At 47.3% G+C, this 16011-nt stretch overlaps 1 protein-coding gene across 1 annotated transcript; it reads left to right on the plus strand.

Moving 5' to 3' along the window:
• The first annotated feature begins 4707 nt into the window (after nucleotides 1-4707).
• On the plus strand, nucleotides 4708-15329 carry RBP7 (retinol binding protein 7). Its single transcript, XM_059377309.1, has 4 exons — nucleotides 4708-4867; nucleotides 12270-12448; nucleotides 12581-12682; nucleotides 15081-15329. The coding sequence occupies exons 1-4, from the start codon at nucleotides 4795-4797 to the stop codon at nucleotides 15129-15131; spliced, it is 405 nt and encodes a 134-aa protein (XP_059233292.1). The 5' UTR covers nucleotides 4708-4794; the 3' UTR covers nucleotides 15132-15329.
• The last annotated feature ends 682 nt before the right edge of the window (nucleotides 15330-16011 follow it).

Raw genomic sequence — 16011 nt, forward strand, 5'->3', positions numbered from 1 at the left:
TTGGTCAAATAAATTTCAGAGATAAATTTTGGTCCTTGTCTAGAAGAAAGATCGAGAATTGTGGAGGAGAAAATGACTCTTATCCCACAGCCAAGCTCAGTCTATGTCCACTTCAACTGAACTTCAACTCTACCCATACTAGATGGCCCTTGCTCAAGCTGGCCAAAAGCCATACCGACCAGCACAGATGCCAAAGGTATTAGTAGTTATTTCTGTGACTTTCATTTTCAGGCCAACATTTAGAACAATAAGATTTTAAGGGTAGGAGGCAAGTGTGACTTCTCCATGTCCTGTCCCCTTAGTTTTCTGGAATTTAAATAGGCTTCATGCTCTAGAAATCTGGTCAGAGTTCATTGTTCTGTGTCCATCAAATGGCAAGATATAGCTAATCCAGGATTTGATATCAGTGTATCATATTCCCCAAAGGAATCAGTGTCTTACAGTTGGGAGAATCAATAGCCTCATTCTAGGTGAGGCAGGGCCACTCTGGTTTCTCAGTAAAAATGGCATTTCTCCTTTGGAAAAGCCTGAAGCCTTTCATGCCACAAACATTTATGGAGCACTTGCCAGGCAGGCGTCGTGCTAGGCTCTGGGGATGCTGTAGAGGCAAATGAGAGGAACGTGGTCTCTGCTAATGACAAAGAGGGTCAATAAACCAAAAAAAGGTAATTGTGGATTATGATAATTATGAAGGAAGTAAGCAGAGCTCTGATACAGAGTAAATGGATGTGAGAAATGTATCAGAAGACTGTCCTAAAAAGGGGACTCAGAGACTATGGAAGAGAGTCAAGTATTTTCTTTTGTCTAAGTTCTATTTTTTTTAAAAGATTTTATTTATTTATTTGAAAGAGAGAGATCACATCTAGGCAGACAGGCAGGCAGAGAGAGAGAGGAGGAAGCAGGCTCCCTGCTGCTTGAGCAGGGAGTCCGATGCGGAACTCGATCCCAGGACCCTGAGATCATGACCTGAGCCGAAGGCAGCGGCTTAGCCCACTGAGCCACCCAGGTGCCCCATCTTTTGTCTAAGTTCTAAACCAACTGAAAAATAAAATGGAAAAAAGCAACAAATGAAGAATGAAAATAGCATTAAAAAATTTCTTTTAGGGCGCCTGGGTGGCTCAGTGGTTAAGCCGCTGCCTTTGGCTCGGGTCGTGATCTCAGGGTCCTGGGATCGAGTCCCGCATCGGGCTCTCTGCTCGGCAGGGAGCCTGCTTCCTCCTCTCTCTCTCTGCCTGCCTCTCTGCCTACTTGTGATTTCTCTCTGTCAAATAAATAAATAAAATCTTTAAAAAAAATTTTTTTCTTTTAAGTAACCTCTACACCTAAGGTGGGCTCGAACTCATGACCCTAAGATCAAGAGTCACATGCTGCATGGATTGAGCCAGCAGGCACCTAGAAAATAGGATCGTTACAACTGAGAAAGTCTGATAAAGGTTCAAAGTTGAAGCCTGCTGTGAGGGTCAAAGCGGAATAGGTAACCATGACAGATTATGTCGTTTCCAAATGGCTGATACAGGATCTCCCACCCCACTTGCCCTTCTTACAATGTGACATTGAGAAATGAGTTCCCAAGTCCCCTCCCTTTGGATTTGGGTATTCATGTGACTCTGGCAGAAATGATGTCATGTGACTTTCGAGACTAGATTATTTAAGACAGTAGGATGTCTTACTGGTTCTCTTGGAATGGTCCCTCTCAAAACCCAGCCAACCATGCTGTGAGGGAGCCCAAGCAGCTGGTGGGCAGGCCCCCCATGGATAGGAACCTGGCTTCTGGTTCCAAGCTAATAGCCAGCACTCATTTGCCAACGGTGAGAATGAGCCATTTTGGAAGTGTTTTCTCCTGCCCTGCCAATTGGAGTCAAGCTCCCCAGCGAATGCTGCATGGGGCTGGGATAAGCTAGCCCCTGTGAGCCATGCCCAAACAGCAGATTTAAGAAGTTAATGATTTTTGTTACTTTTAAGCCATTAAGTTTGGGGGAGCCATAATAGCTTACACACTAACTCCCCTAGTCTAGACTTTGGAACAGTCTACCAGAGGGACATTTTGGGTTTATAAAACAAATACATGCTCAAGTCCATGTCAAAAGGAGAGAAGGAAAAAAATGGAAATACCCTGCCTTTAGAATGATTGATAGATCAGCTCTACCTAGTAGAGAAAAATGGTTCAGTGGCTGTTGTCCCTAAGGCAAGCAACACATTCTAGATTTTCCTGGAACTTTTCCACTTGTGGCAGTGAAAATCCCAAGTGTTGGGCACTCCTTTGGTCCTGGGGAAACCACGATGGGTAGTACCCTTGCTGCCCCCAAGCAGAGAACTCATTCCACTTCCATGAGAAGGAAGTAGGTTTGGAAAGAGGCCAGGGTGTTTAGGGGAAATTCCTCTCCATGGAGAGCACAATTAGAAAAGACTGTTACCCTGATTGTGACGTTTGAACTGGAATCGAAAAGAGCTAACCATGAAACAAACAAACGAACAAAAAAACAGAAGAAAAACATCCCAGGAAGAGGCAACACCATATACAAAGACCCTGAAGAAGGAAACAAAACTGTTGTGATTGGAGTTCCTGAGTTGGGGGAGACAGAATGTAACACTGTTAGAGAAGTATCCAGAAGCCAAATCAGGAAGGGCTTTTTGAACCACGAGAGAGAGTGCAAATTTCCTTTTAAGAAAAATAGGACAAGGGGCACCTGGATGGCTCAGTGGTTGAGCATCAGCCTTCTGCTCGGGTCATGATCCTGGAGTCCTGGGATCAAGTCCTACACTGGGCTCTCTGCTCTGCAGGAAGCCTACTTCTCTCTCTCCCATCCCCCCCCCCCCCCCCGTGTTCTCTCTCTCACTGTGTCTCTCTCTGTCAAATAATAAATAAAATCTTTAAAAAAAAATGGGACAAAACTGGAGGGTTTTAAAGAGAAGAGTGAGAAGATCTGAATTACATTTCTCAAAAGCTTGCCCTGGCAGCAGTGTGGACTACGCTTTGGTGGGATCAGAGGGGAAGTAGCAAGTCCAGGGAGGAGGCAAGACATGACGGCAGCTCGGGTTAGGATAGTAGAACCGACAGGACTTGCTGATGGATTGGAACGGATGAGCAGAGAAGAGTGAAATCCACAGCTATCCACCGGGGTTTGGGAGTGAGCTACCAGATGACTGGTGAACCAGTCATGTGGTTTATGGAGAGGAGGAAAGTCCCGGATGTACTCAGTTTGAGATGCATTTCAGACATCCAAGTGGGGACATCAAATGGGCAGTGAGAGGTGGCACAGGAGGTCAAAAGTCAAGGTGCCTGGGTTTGAATCCAGACTCTTCCACAAACCGTATGACCTTGCACAAGTTATCTAACCTCTCCTTGTCTCAGTTTTTGTCTGTCAAACGAACATAATAAAGTAACTACCGGAAAAGCAGAATTTTGTGACAAACAATAATATACACAGTAAGCACTCAATAAATATTAACTATTAATATATTTAAGTCTGTGGCGCCTGGCTGGCTCAGTTGGTAGAACGTGGGATTCTTGGTCTCCAAGTTATAAGTTCAAGCCCCAACTAGGTGTAGAGATTTCTTAAAAATAAAATCTTGGGGTACCTGGCTGGCTCATTTGGTAGAATATGCGACTCGTAATCACAGGGTTATGAGTTCAAGCCCCACATTGAGTGTGGAGCCTATTTAAAACACAATAAAATGATGGGGCGCCTGAGTGGCTCAGTGGGTTAAAGCCTCTGCCTTCAGCTCAGGTCATGATCTCAGGGTCCTGGGATCGAGCCCCGCATCCGGCTCTCTGCTTGGCAGGGAGCCTGCTTCCTCCTCCCTCTCTGCCTGCCTCTCTGCCTACTTGTGATCTCTATCTATCAAATAAAATAATAAAATCTTTAAAAAAAAAATAAAACACAATAAAATGAAAAAAATCTTTAACATATATATTTAAAGATTGATATTAATAAATAATATAAAGAAAAATATCAATATTTAAGATACATATAAATATAAAACTTTAATATATATTAAATATAAATACATAATTGAGTCTGGAGCTGATGGGTGAGGTCAGAAATAGACTCTAAATTTTGGAGCCAGCCTATATGGTTGGTGTTTGTGGCTAATATTCTGGGTTAGCTACGTTCTGGCCTTTCTCTACTGTCAAGACTGAACCCCAGTTGCGAGATTCCTCAGGCTCCTTTGCTGTTACAAGGGGCATGTGACATAGCCTTGGCAATGACCGTGAACAGGAATCTAAGGAAGGGATAATGGCAGATGGTGCTTTGCCCCTTCCTCCTCACCTGGAAGGTGGAAGTGCTGGCTGGAATCCCAGCAGCCAGTTCATGACGGTGAGGTAACCAGCCGGCAAAAAGGCCAGCGGGTTCATAGCGATGCCACTGCCACCTGTCAGAGCTGCCAGATGGTCACTCGTCCCAGGACGGCTGGATGGGCGCGAGAACAACCCTCTGTGTATACTGACAGACCACAGAGCTGGGTTTATGGGCCAGAAACGCTAATCAATGCCATGAGCCTGAAGGATTCTCTTGGTCGTTATTCCCAGCGGGCGGAGAGGAGCGTGGCCGGGAGCTCGGCGTGGGGCGCGCCTGGGCCGAGTTCGCGGGCAGGAGGAAGCGGGGGAAGCAGGCGTGGCCGCGCGGGGCAGAAAACCCGGGCGCGTGCGGAGCCCGCAGGGTTTCCCAGCGGGGGCGTGCGAGGCTCCGCTCCTCCCGGCGCCGCCGTCCCCTCGCGGTCCCCACGCCGGCCCGCGTCTCCGGCCCCGCAGACAAGCCGGGTTCCCGCCGGCCGCGGTCGCGCTGACCCGCCATGCCCGTCGACCTCAGCGGCACCTGGAACCTGCTCAGCAGCGACAACTTCGAGGGTTACATGGTGGCCCTAGGTAGGGCGGGAGGGGCCGTCTTGGGGTCGGCGCGGAGGCCGCCGGGCCTGGCCGGGGCGTCCGTCTCCCGGGGCGGCCGGCGCCCCGTCCCCTCTTCCGCGGGTCTCCCCTCGGGTCTCCCTGGGCTCCATCCCTCCCGTCCCCCCTCGGCCCCCCGCACCCTGCTTCCCAGTCTCCCCGGCCTGTGTCCCTACCTCCGACCACGCACTGTCACGCCAACCCCCTGTCCCTCCATCTCCCTGTGTCCCCGTCCTCCGCCCCCTTCTCCCTGCACCCCCCTGGCGTCCACCCCCGCCCGGTCCATCCTCCATCCCCGTCCGCGTCCGCCTCCTTTCCGCGCCCCCGTCGCGGGTCTGGCCGCCGCTGCCCCCGTCGGTCTCTGTCTTCCCCTTGGCCAAGTCTCCCGCCCCGCCGCGGACGGCTGAGGCGCCGGCCACCTCGCCGGAGGACTCCGGGGTCCGATGGGCGTCCTACGGGCGAGAGGGCGTGCGGTGGGGCTCTGGGTGACTCTGCCACGGAGGTCGCCGGCCCTCCAAGTCGCAAGCTCCGGGCGGCACTCCGCTGCACGAGGTCCCCGCGCCCCGCACCGCGCCCCGCACCAGGCGACTCTGGTGCCCGCTAGAGTTGAAACCGCTTTGGAAATTAGTTTTCTGACCAACCCTCTCCCTTGGAGGGCATGAGGGGGGACAAGAAACCCAGACCCCTTGGTGGTCACCCACGCTCAGCCGCAAGGGTGCAGTGCCAGCCCTGGATGGTGGCGGATGCCTGGAGGTGTCGCTTCTACCCCCACCCTGCCGGGCCCTGCTCCCCCCAGCGCATAGCAGGGAGCCTGGTCTGCCGGTGGTAAAGGGACTCTGTGGTCGCCTGGGGTATGTAAGGGGTGCCGGGGTCTGACCCATGACCTTGCTTCCCAGGTGGCTTCAAGAAGGCCCGGTAGAAGGCCTCTCCTCCTTACGGATTCCCAGTTTGTACAGCTCTCACTGTCATTGTTCAGATGCGGGCATCAGAGCACCTCTGTGCCCAGCACCTTCCCCTAAGTGATGACAGTCAGTGGCCAGAGCTGCTGGGAGCCTGGGGACCCGGCAGCTGTCCTGGTTTCTCCTTATCTGACACTGGGTCGGTTTTTCCATCTATAAATTGAGAGGGAAGGAGGGGTCCAAATTGTTTCTTAAAAAAAAAAAAAAAAAAAAGGTAAAAATATATACCATAAAAATGGCGATTTTAACCCTTTTGAAATGTACAGTTCTGTGGTCCCGGTGTGTTTTTAAGAGTTGGCTGCTTTTGGTAGGCTTCTGTTCCTTTCTCACACTGGGTAGGGAAGTGGGCGGCTTCTCAAGCTAACTCTGATTCAGGCCACCATAAAACCCTGTAGCAAAGGAAAGGAATATTTTGCTCACCCCATCCTAGGTTCGTTGTCTGGGGTCCTGTGAATTAGATCAGCGAAAGACGGATTAACCGCCGGAAGTCAGCTGCCCCTGCCCCGTGAGGGCACCTGGCAGCCCCTCCGTGTTGTGCGGTTGGAACTTGAACGGGGCTGTAGAGCACTTTAGCAAGGAGTAACTCTGTAGAGAAGTGACAAGACAGAGACTTTGAGTTTGTAGGGGGGCAAATTGTGGGGAAGGTAACTAACAATACAAGGGGAGACCAACAGAAAATAGAGGCTGGTTGGGAAGGTTTATTACGTAGTTCTGGGGCCATCGCCCAGCTGCGAAGAGTCTGGAGTCGTCTCCCTGTAACAGTCGTCTGTCCTGTAACAGAGAGGGGACAACTTTACAAACTTGTGTCCTGCTTTTAGGCAAATGGAGTAAGGCAGAGAGCTTCCTTCTGTCGGATTCTTCCTTCCCGGTTGCCTTCTCCCCTGTATGCCAGAGTCGCAATATTTTGGGTTGTCTTATCCTGCTCTCCCTTCAACCTGAATCTCATTTCCTTTCTGTTTCCAATTCCTAAGTAGGAATGAATGCTTATGTTTCCCAAAGGTGATAGGTCCTCATACGTTACTTACCTGTCCACCTCCAAATTAGTGGTGACATGTGACCATAAGTGCTTTCTTCCCTGATTTATCTGCCTGTGATCTGGCTACTTGTGTGGGGGACAAAGGCGAAATGTCAGGTGATGGCTTTGAATGTTGCCTTGCTGTGTACTGTGTTTGTGACAATCTCCCCGGCTTTTAGGGCAAAAGGGAATGGAGTCAGATTCACCATTCCAAGTATAGGAAGACATCCTGTGCTAAGTCCGTCTGGTATTACAAAGCAGCCTCCCGCACCTCAGAATAAGTGTTTTTCACACAGTGTTAGTACCATCCTTCACCTGTCCCCATACTTTCTTGCTTTCTGTATGCTCTCCTATGATTTCCTTGTTTGACACTTTTCTTCCCCCATGATGTCAGTAGAGGCTTAACAATGATCTGCCACCGTATTCAATCCTAGAAGCTAACAGGCTATTTATTTGTTTACTCGACATATTTATTTATCATGCAACTTCCTTCCCAGAGGATGAACCCGTGTAGTACTGAGTCAGCATCCTGCCTCACAACCCCTATTCTTACTTTTGGTTTAGGTTCCAGAAAGATACTGGATCTTGACAACACACATAAGTCTTACTTTCAATCTCTTTTTCCAAAGAATTGTAAGGGCATTAAGGGTTTCTGGAATAGAGAGGCCTTTTAGGGTAACAGAGCGCCACACCAGAAGCCCAGCGAGCTTCACCGTTGACTGTGGGTCATCGAATCAAAGTTACGTAACTTGTCAGTTCCTTTAGCTTCCCCTTTTGTTAACCGAGGTCATTGGGTCAGATCTGATAGTCTAAGTAACTCAGTTACAAGAGATCGCTTGCATTTTATAGGATAGCTGAAATCAGACTTAAAACCTCTTGCCAGTTCCTCACAAGCTGGGAAGAAAGCGATCGAAAAGACATAAGGAACACAGACTCCAGGGTCTACCCGGTCTCCCTGAGGCAGATCAGGGGCTCAGGACGAGCGAAGGGTAGGGTTTTGTTACTCAGAACTAGCAGGAACTTCTTTTATTTTATTTTATTTGGCAGAGAGAGAGATCACAAGTAGGCAGAGAGGCAGGTGGTGGGGTGGGGGTGAAGCAGGCTCCCTGCTGAGCAGGGAGCCTAATGTGGAGCTCGATCCCAGGACCCTGAGATCATGACCTGAGCCAAAGGCAGAGGCTTAACCCATTGAGCCACCCAGGCGCCCCTAGCAGGCACCTCTTAGCTTGTAAACTCTGAGCTTCACCCCAGACCCCAGATCTAGAGCATCACAATCGGCATCGAACCAGATTCTCAGGTGATTCAGACGCCAATTAAAATTCAAGAAGTTCTGCTCTCTGATGTGTCAGGTGGTCCTTAGAACAACTGCAGAATGGAACTCCAGCTGACTCTGAACACACAGGTCTGAACTAGGCAGGTCTGCTTATATGAGGATTTTTTAAAAATATGAATTCAGTATAGAATTCTTCATGTATTTTCGCTTCCTTACGATTTTCTTAATGATATTTTTTTTTCTCTAGCTTACTTCATTGTAAGGATACAGCATCTAATACACATAACACACAAAATGTGTATTAACCGTTTGTGCTATTGGGAAGGCTTCCCGTCACTAGGAGGCTATTAGTAGTGAAGTGTTGAGGGAGTCAAAAGTTATACAAGGATTTTCAGCTAGTAGCCTTAAAAGCAATTAAAGCAGAACAAAATAAAACAAACCAAGGGTGGGGGGAGTCTTTTTGGAGGAAGAGAGCAAGGTCTTGAATTGTTTCTGTGTGTATATGAACTTCTTAAAGAATGTGAGAGAGGTCCAAAATGATAAAGAATTATCATGCCAAGGTCTAGGAGAGAATAAGGATCCAGAGAGGGGAGCCCAGCACTTAGGGTGGCTCCTCTCTTCAGGGTGCTTGTCCGACTAAGCTGCAGTGGGGGGAGCTGCGCAGGATTGCCGTAGGGGGCAAAAGTGGGAGTCCTGAGTCAGCCAGGGGTAGAGACCCTGTAAACCCGTATTCTGGGTTGGGATTCTGAAAAGCTGCGCCTGAGAAGCAAGGGAGGGAGACCTGGAAGTAAACAGCTTTTGAACAGAGTGTAGTTTCACTGTGAATCATCTCGATGGCCCAGAAAAATCTCAAGACTTGAACTTGAATTCAGATGCGTCCAGATAGCTGGTGGCCTTGAAAGCAACCCTCTCTGGAGGAAGAGAACATTATGTCCGCTCTACGTGCACACTGTACGGAAACAATACCTAGGAAATAATCACAGTCAAGCAAGTACCTAAGGAGACAAAAACACATGACAAGAAAATTCTGGAAGGTGTTGGCTCTGTCACGGTGATCGTGGCTCTGTCTGTTGCCGTGACTGTGGGTATTTGCTGAAGTCCAAACACGTTGAATTGCACATACGTAACTGCTTTTTGTACATCAATTATATCTCAGTAAAGCTGTTAAAAAAATTAAAGGACCCTGATAGCAAGAATCCATAGAAACAACCAACAACAGAAACAGGGTCTCCAGACCCCGGGATTATCCGAAATAGAACAAGAAGCAGTTAAGCTGAGCTTAATTATGGCAAGGAATCAGAATCTATACAAAGTAACACAGCAGAATTGAGAAAGAAACAAATAGAAATTCTAGAACTGAAACATAAAAAGCAAACTTGGAAACTTAGCAAGCACTGTTTTCAGATTCTCCTCTGTGTCCCGCGGTTTCCGAAGATTCTCCTCTGTGTCCCGCGGTTTCCGAGATAAGGATGCCCCTAACCTCCGTTGTAGAGGCCACCCTTGTATGAGGGTCTTAGGACTTGCCTGAGGGGAAGGTCCGAGAGCTGTTCTCCCACATACCATTCCTCAAATTCCTTCAGCTCCAACTACTCCATATGCCAAGCTACCATATTTTGGGGGGAGCATGACCTAAGCCCCATCAAGAACAGAGTTTCTGCCCAGGAGGATGAAAAAGTTCTAGAATCAGATAACGGTGGTGACTGGACAACATTGTGAATCTACTTACCACCCTTGAACTGTATGCCTTAAAATTGGATAAAACAGTGAATTTTATGTTAGGTATATTTTATCGTGATAAAAAAATTATCAAAGAACATTCTATTGCAAGGAGACTTTCGTAGAAATCCTATAATAATCCTATATTATGTTAAAAAATTAAAACTCCTTTTAAATGCAGTTGTTTGAGTTGATTAATAAGTACATTTCGTGAATTAGCCTTCTCTCCTGTCTTCACCACCTCTTATTGATGTGAGAAAGAAAGGGAAAAGAAAAATTCAGTTTCCTTTCTTCCTATAGTCCATTGTCAAGTCCTTGAAACAGGTAGAGTGACCTTCCCCTGGGAGCTCAGATACCCCAATGCTGACCCTTGCTAAGGGTGAAAGGCAATCTTAGCCCGACTCCCAGGATCCTCTATGTCTACTTTAACATATAAAATTCCTATGGAAACTTCCTTTCTCTCTGTCCCTCAAGATCCAAATTGGCGATCCTCCTCCAAGCATATGACCCACCGGTATACATCTGAAAGGTCTCATGATTGAGTTTTTACTAGACGGTAACAAAGGACCTTCTCCTAACAATAACTAGCCCCCTCAGGATCCTGGAAACCTTGTTTCTGAAGTACCTGGGAGACTTACTCTATCCCTAAACCCCTCCCAACTTGAAAGCATTTAACGGGCCACTCCTTGTGACCCCAGTGCAGTGCTTTCTGCCCACAACCCCAGTCCCTGTGCTTTAATAAAACTACCATTTTGCACCAAAGACATTTCAAGAATTCTTTCTTGGCCATTGGCTTTGAACCCTAACATCTTTCCTACATCATTATGACTTTACACAGTGAACTAAAACATGTTTGTTTGTTTGCTTGTTTTAAGATCTTATTTATTTATTTGACAGAGAGAGACAGAGAGAGAGGGAACACAAGCAGGGGGAGTGGGAGAACGAGAAGCAGGCTCCCCGTTGAGCGGAGAGCCTGATGCGGGGCTCAATCCCAGGACCCTGGGACCATGACCTGAGCCGAAGGCAGATGCTTAATGACTGAGCCACCCAGGCACCCCTAAATTTTTTTTTATTTTATTTAAATTTAATTAATGAACATCAAGTGTATTCTTAGTTTCAAAGGTAGAGTTCAGGGACTCCTCAGTTGTCTATAACAAATGCTGTCTTAATCCCAAGTGTAAATTCATGAAGCGGACGAAGGCTGAGTTGCGGTGCTTGAGTTTGGGTTGGGCCCGAGTCCTGTCCCCTTGGCTTCTTTATCCTCTTCTCCGCACCCTGGGACTGCTGCTTCCAGGCCCGACTGCAAATTCATTACCTGAGGTACAGTTGGCCAATGACTCTTCCATGAAAGCTGTTCAAGCTTTTTTTTAAAAAAGATTTTATTAATCTATTTATTTGACAGACAGAAATCACAAGTAGACAGAGAGGCAGGCAGAGGCGGGGGGGGGGGCACTGAGCAGAGAGCCCAATGAGGGGCTTGATCCCAGGACCCAGGACAATGACCTGAGCCAAAGGCAGAGGCTTTAACCCACTGAGCCACCCAGGTGCCCCTCAAGCTTTTTAAATCAAGTCTTTGGATAGAGTTCTGCCAGGACAACTCCCTATAGATCCAGTTTCGGCACCAACTGGCACTGAAATCATCAACGAAACACTAGCCATGATATGCAGTGATTCTGAGGACACCGGCCAAATTCTTCACTTTTGCATCTTGAGTGAACATTGAGACCTATTTTTTTTTAAGTTTTTTTTTTTTAAGATTTTATTTATTTATTTGATATAGAGTGAGAGAGAGAATGACAGGGGAGAGGGTCAGAGGGAGAAGCAGACTCCTCATGGAGCTGGGAACCCAATGTGGGACTCAATCCCAGGGTTCCAGGACCGTGACCTGAGCTGAAGGCAGTCGCTTAACCAACTGAGCCACCCAGGTGCTCCGAGACTTCTTTTTTTAAAAATTGTTTTTTGGGGCGCCGGGGTGGCCCAGTCAGTGAAACAGCTGCCTTTGGCTCGGGTCATGATCCCGGGGTCCTGGGATTGAGCCCCACATCGGGCTCCCTGCTCAGTGGGGAGCCCGTGTCTCCCTCTCCCACTCTCCCTGCTTATTATGTTCCCTGTCCCACTGTCTCTCTCTCTGTATCAAATAAATAAATAAAATCTTTTTTTTTTTTAGAAATCTTTTTTTTAAGATTTTATTAATTTATTTGACGGAGAGAGATCACAAGTAGGCAGAGAGGAAGGCCGAGAAAGAAAAAGGGAAGCAGGCTCCCCGCCGAGCAGAGAGCCCGATGCAGGGCTCGATCCCAGGACCCTGAGATCATGACCTGAGCTGAAGGCAGCAGCTTAACCCACTGAATCACCCGGGTGCCCCAAATAAATAAAATCTTAAAAAAATAATAAATAAATAAATAAAAATTGTCTTTTAAGGTATTGACTTCGCTACCCGCAAAATAGCCAAGTTGCTGAAGCCACAGAAAGTGATTGAGCAAAATGGGGATTCCTTTAGCATCCACACATACAGCAGCCTGAGGAACTACCTTGTTACATTTAAAGTCGGAGAAGAATTTGATGAGGATAATAAAGGGCTGGATAACAGGAAATGCAAGGTAAAAAAAATAATTTTTTTTTCAAATGATAATATAAGCTCTTGATTTTGCAAGATTAACTCGGCTTTCTTAGCACCCGCTGAGGACCTGCCACGGCAAACCAGCCTCTTGTCTGTCCCCTCTCTCACGCAGAGCTTGGTCACGTGGGACAATGACAGACTCACTTGTGTCCAGAAGGGGGAGAAGAAGAACAGAGGCTGGACCCATTGGATTGAAGGGGACAGACTCCATCTGGTACTTGCCACACCGTGTTCATACATCCGATGAGATGATGCTGGTGAAACCATGACTGTGGAATGAAACCATTCCAGCCCACTGTTCTCAGTCTGGCCTGTCACCTTCTGGTCTCTGGCGGAGTATTCTGCTTTTTCATTTACGACAAAACATATTCCAGGTTTCAAAATAATTTTCCTGTTGAATTCATGATGTGTTAATTGAAAAAAATATAGAGGAGCGCCTGGGTGGCTCAGTTGGTTAAGCGTCTGCCTTTGGCTCAGGTTGTGATCCCAGGGTGCTGGGATCGAGTTCCGCATCGGGCTCCCTGCTCTCTCTCGCTATCTCTCTTTCAGGCTCTCAAATAAGTAAATAAAATCTTAAAAAAGAAGAAGAAGAAGAAGAAGAAGAAAATTTATATATGTGTATATTACATTACCTTAATATATTATATATATATAAAATAAGGTAGTAAACTGGCTTCATACTATTCTATCAGGTTGGTGAACTATCATTTTTAAAAAACATTTCCATAATCTCAGTGTCCAGGAGTATATTGTTCCAGAGTATAATGTTTCTGCCATTGCTTAAATTCACATCAACAGAGCCTTTTGCATCCGTGGATTTATTTCCTCAGGAAGAATCCAGAGAACCCTTGTCGGAGGCGCGCGCATCATTACCGCTCTCTACTTAGCCACCTTATTCATTTCCGAAAGGTCATCTCCTTGCTGATGCCACCAGCATTTCGTGAACATACAAATTATAACTCAAGCTAATCAATAATTTCTATCTATAATTTAGAAGGTATGGGGGTGTCTGGTGGCTCAATCGGTTGAGTGTCCGATTCTTGATCTCAGCTCAGGTCTTGATCTCAGGGTTGTGAGTTTAAACTCCTCATTGGGCTCCGTGCTGGGTGGGAGCCTGCTTAAAAAGAGAGAGAGAGAAGATATAAAATTGTACATCAAGGCTTAACTACAACTTTTTATTTATTTAATTTATTTATTTGACAGAGAGAGAGACAGCAAGAGAGCAAACACGAGCAGGGGGAGTGGGAGAGGGAGAAGCAGGCTTCCCACTGGGCAGGGAATCCCGCACGGGGCTTGATCCCAGGACCCTGGGATCATGACCTGAGCTGAAGGCAGATGTTTAATGACCAACCACCCAGGTGCCCTGATTTTGGCTTTTTAAATGAGAATTGCTTCCTGCCATATATATTAGAATGGCTTACATTTTTCGAGTGATGATTTTGGGCTCAGCTACTGTGCTAAATCTTTGCGTGCACTATCTGACTTGGTCTTCAAGACAGTCTTGTGAAAGGGACACAATTTTTCCCATTTACAAATGAGACTGAGATTTAGAAATTCCCCATGGCTTCCAAGTGGAGATGCAAATCCAGGTCTGATAAAAATGTGTGCTTTCAACTCTACACCTTTTTTGCCTCAATGTCCATGAAGTCCAAGCCAGAACAGTGAAAACTAAATTAGAGCCCTTATCTTAAAATCCTAGATTGATAAATCTTACACAAACAAAATTAAGAATGAATAAACAATATGCCGTCACAAAAATGTAATATGGAACTTCAAAGAAAACACCAAATACGTTTGAGGATATACAGATTTGTTGGTGGTAAGAAGTAATGTTCAAATTGCATTTGTCTTTTTTTGGCATATCCGTGAACTCTGCCCAAGCCAAGAAAGAGGGACCCTTCCTCTGAGGCCACTCATAGGACAATCCGTCCATGCTGTGATATAATATAAAATAAATATTTGGTCTTTGTGCCTGGTTTCTGAAACCCTTGGAATCTCCAATGAGTGTTTCCTGTAGGCTAAGGAGATGATTGGAGATTGGGGTCTCCCAGATGGCCCAAGATTTAGTCAATCATCCCTATATAACGAAACTTCCACCAACACCCCTAAACGAGAGGGTTTTGGAGAGCCTCATAGTTGGTGAAAACATTGATGTGCTGGGAAGGTGGCGCTCCCGGAGGCGGCCTGGAAGGTCGGCACACCCCCCACATACACACACTGTGTCCTATGCATCTACTTGGCTGTTCTTGGGTTGGATCCTTTATAATAAACCATAAATGTAAGTAAAGAGTGTTTCTGTGAACCATTCTAGCAAATTATTGAAACTGAGGAGGGGGTCGTGGGAATCCCGCTCATAGCTGCTGGGTCAGGAGTTCGGGGGGGCTTCTTGTGACTGATGTCTGACGTAGGGGCAGTTTTGGGGACTGAGCCCCTCACCTGTGGGGTCTGCACTAGCTCTGGGTCATTAGTGTCAGAATCGAATTGAACTGTTGGACACCCAGTTGGAAAAGACACTGCAGATTTCGTGTCAGCACTGTTGTGAGTAATAATAATAATCATCACCCACTTTGCCCATGCATCTTCTTTCTCCTCCTGTTCCCCTTTGTCCCTAGGAAATGTTCTGTGAAGGCCAAGTGTGCAAACAGACGTTCCAGAGAGCCTGAGCCGTATCCAGCCCCAGAGCCCACATGCGACCGCAGCTTCATGTTGAAATCTATCCCCAAGTGAACAGATGTTCGTCTGTCCTGGTCTGGCGACAGGAACCTGTGGTGGGAGAGCTGTCCCACAGCCTGTACGAGAAGTGATTTACTTAGACTGTGGCAAAACGGCCCCGTTTCAATAAACCTGTCCAACGACCCCGACTTTTTTCTCTCCTAATTAGTGTATCCTATTATTTGAAAAAATGCACCAGGACACACCAATGAACAGGATGTAATTCTGTCTTCAAAGTCTAGTGAAGAAAAGGACAAAACAAGCCTCAGAACCACGGTGTTAAGTACGAGCAACTATGAGAGCTCAGTGGGGGCACCGGACTTCTGGGGACGGGCAAGGGGCGGCAGGGCTTGGGGGTAGCGGGGGGGTCTCTAAGCTCAGAACTGAAGCACGAGTGGGCAGGAAGCATCGGGCAGCATTCTAACTAAAAGGCTGGGGGTAAGTTGGAGGGTGTTGGAGGAACTGAAAGACTGCGTTTGCTGGAGCGTGGGCGTATGTGGGTGGAGTGGTAAGAGAAATCAGAGGAGGCTGGAAGCAGCAGGGACCCTGTCATGAAGAATCTGGAAGGTGGGGTGGCAGAGCCAAGATTTGTCCCCAGAGTCATAGGGAGATGGTGCCTGACGCTAAGCAGATCTGCACATCCAGGTTGGCTCACAGAAGGGAACCCCAACTGCACAGGGGAGAAAGGACAGTAGGTGGGGGATGCAACCCGGGAGCCAGTTTAGAAAGCACTGCTAGAAATCCCCGTGTGAGCTGGTGACGGTCAGGGGCAGCCACAGCCCCTGTTGGGACAGTGAATGGACTCAGGGCTGCAGAGAAATAGCTAATCAT

This window comes from Mustela nigripes, chromosome 14, assembly GCF_022355385.1.
Source record: "Mustela nigripes isolate SB6536 chromosome 14, MUSNIG.SB6536, whole genome shotgun sequence".
NCBI lineage: Eukaryota > Metazoa > Chordata > Mammalia > Carnivora > Mustelidae > Mustela > Mustela nigripes.

Bases quoted from the DNA above. Each gene is read 5' to 3' on its own strand.
- RBP7 (XM_059377309.1), top strand. From the start codon at position 4,795: ATGCCCGTCGACCTCAGCGGCACCTGGAACCTGCTCAGCAGCGACAAC. The intron at 4,868-12,269 runs GTAGGGCGGGAG...TTGTCTTTTAAG, and splicing joins GGGTTACATGGTGGCCCTAG to GTATTGACTTCGCTACCCGC. The intron at 12,449-12,580 runs GTAAAAAAAATA...TCTCTCACGCAG, and splicing joins TGGATAACAGGAAATGCAAG to AGCTTGGTCACGTGGGACAA.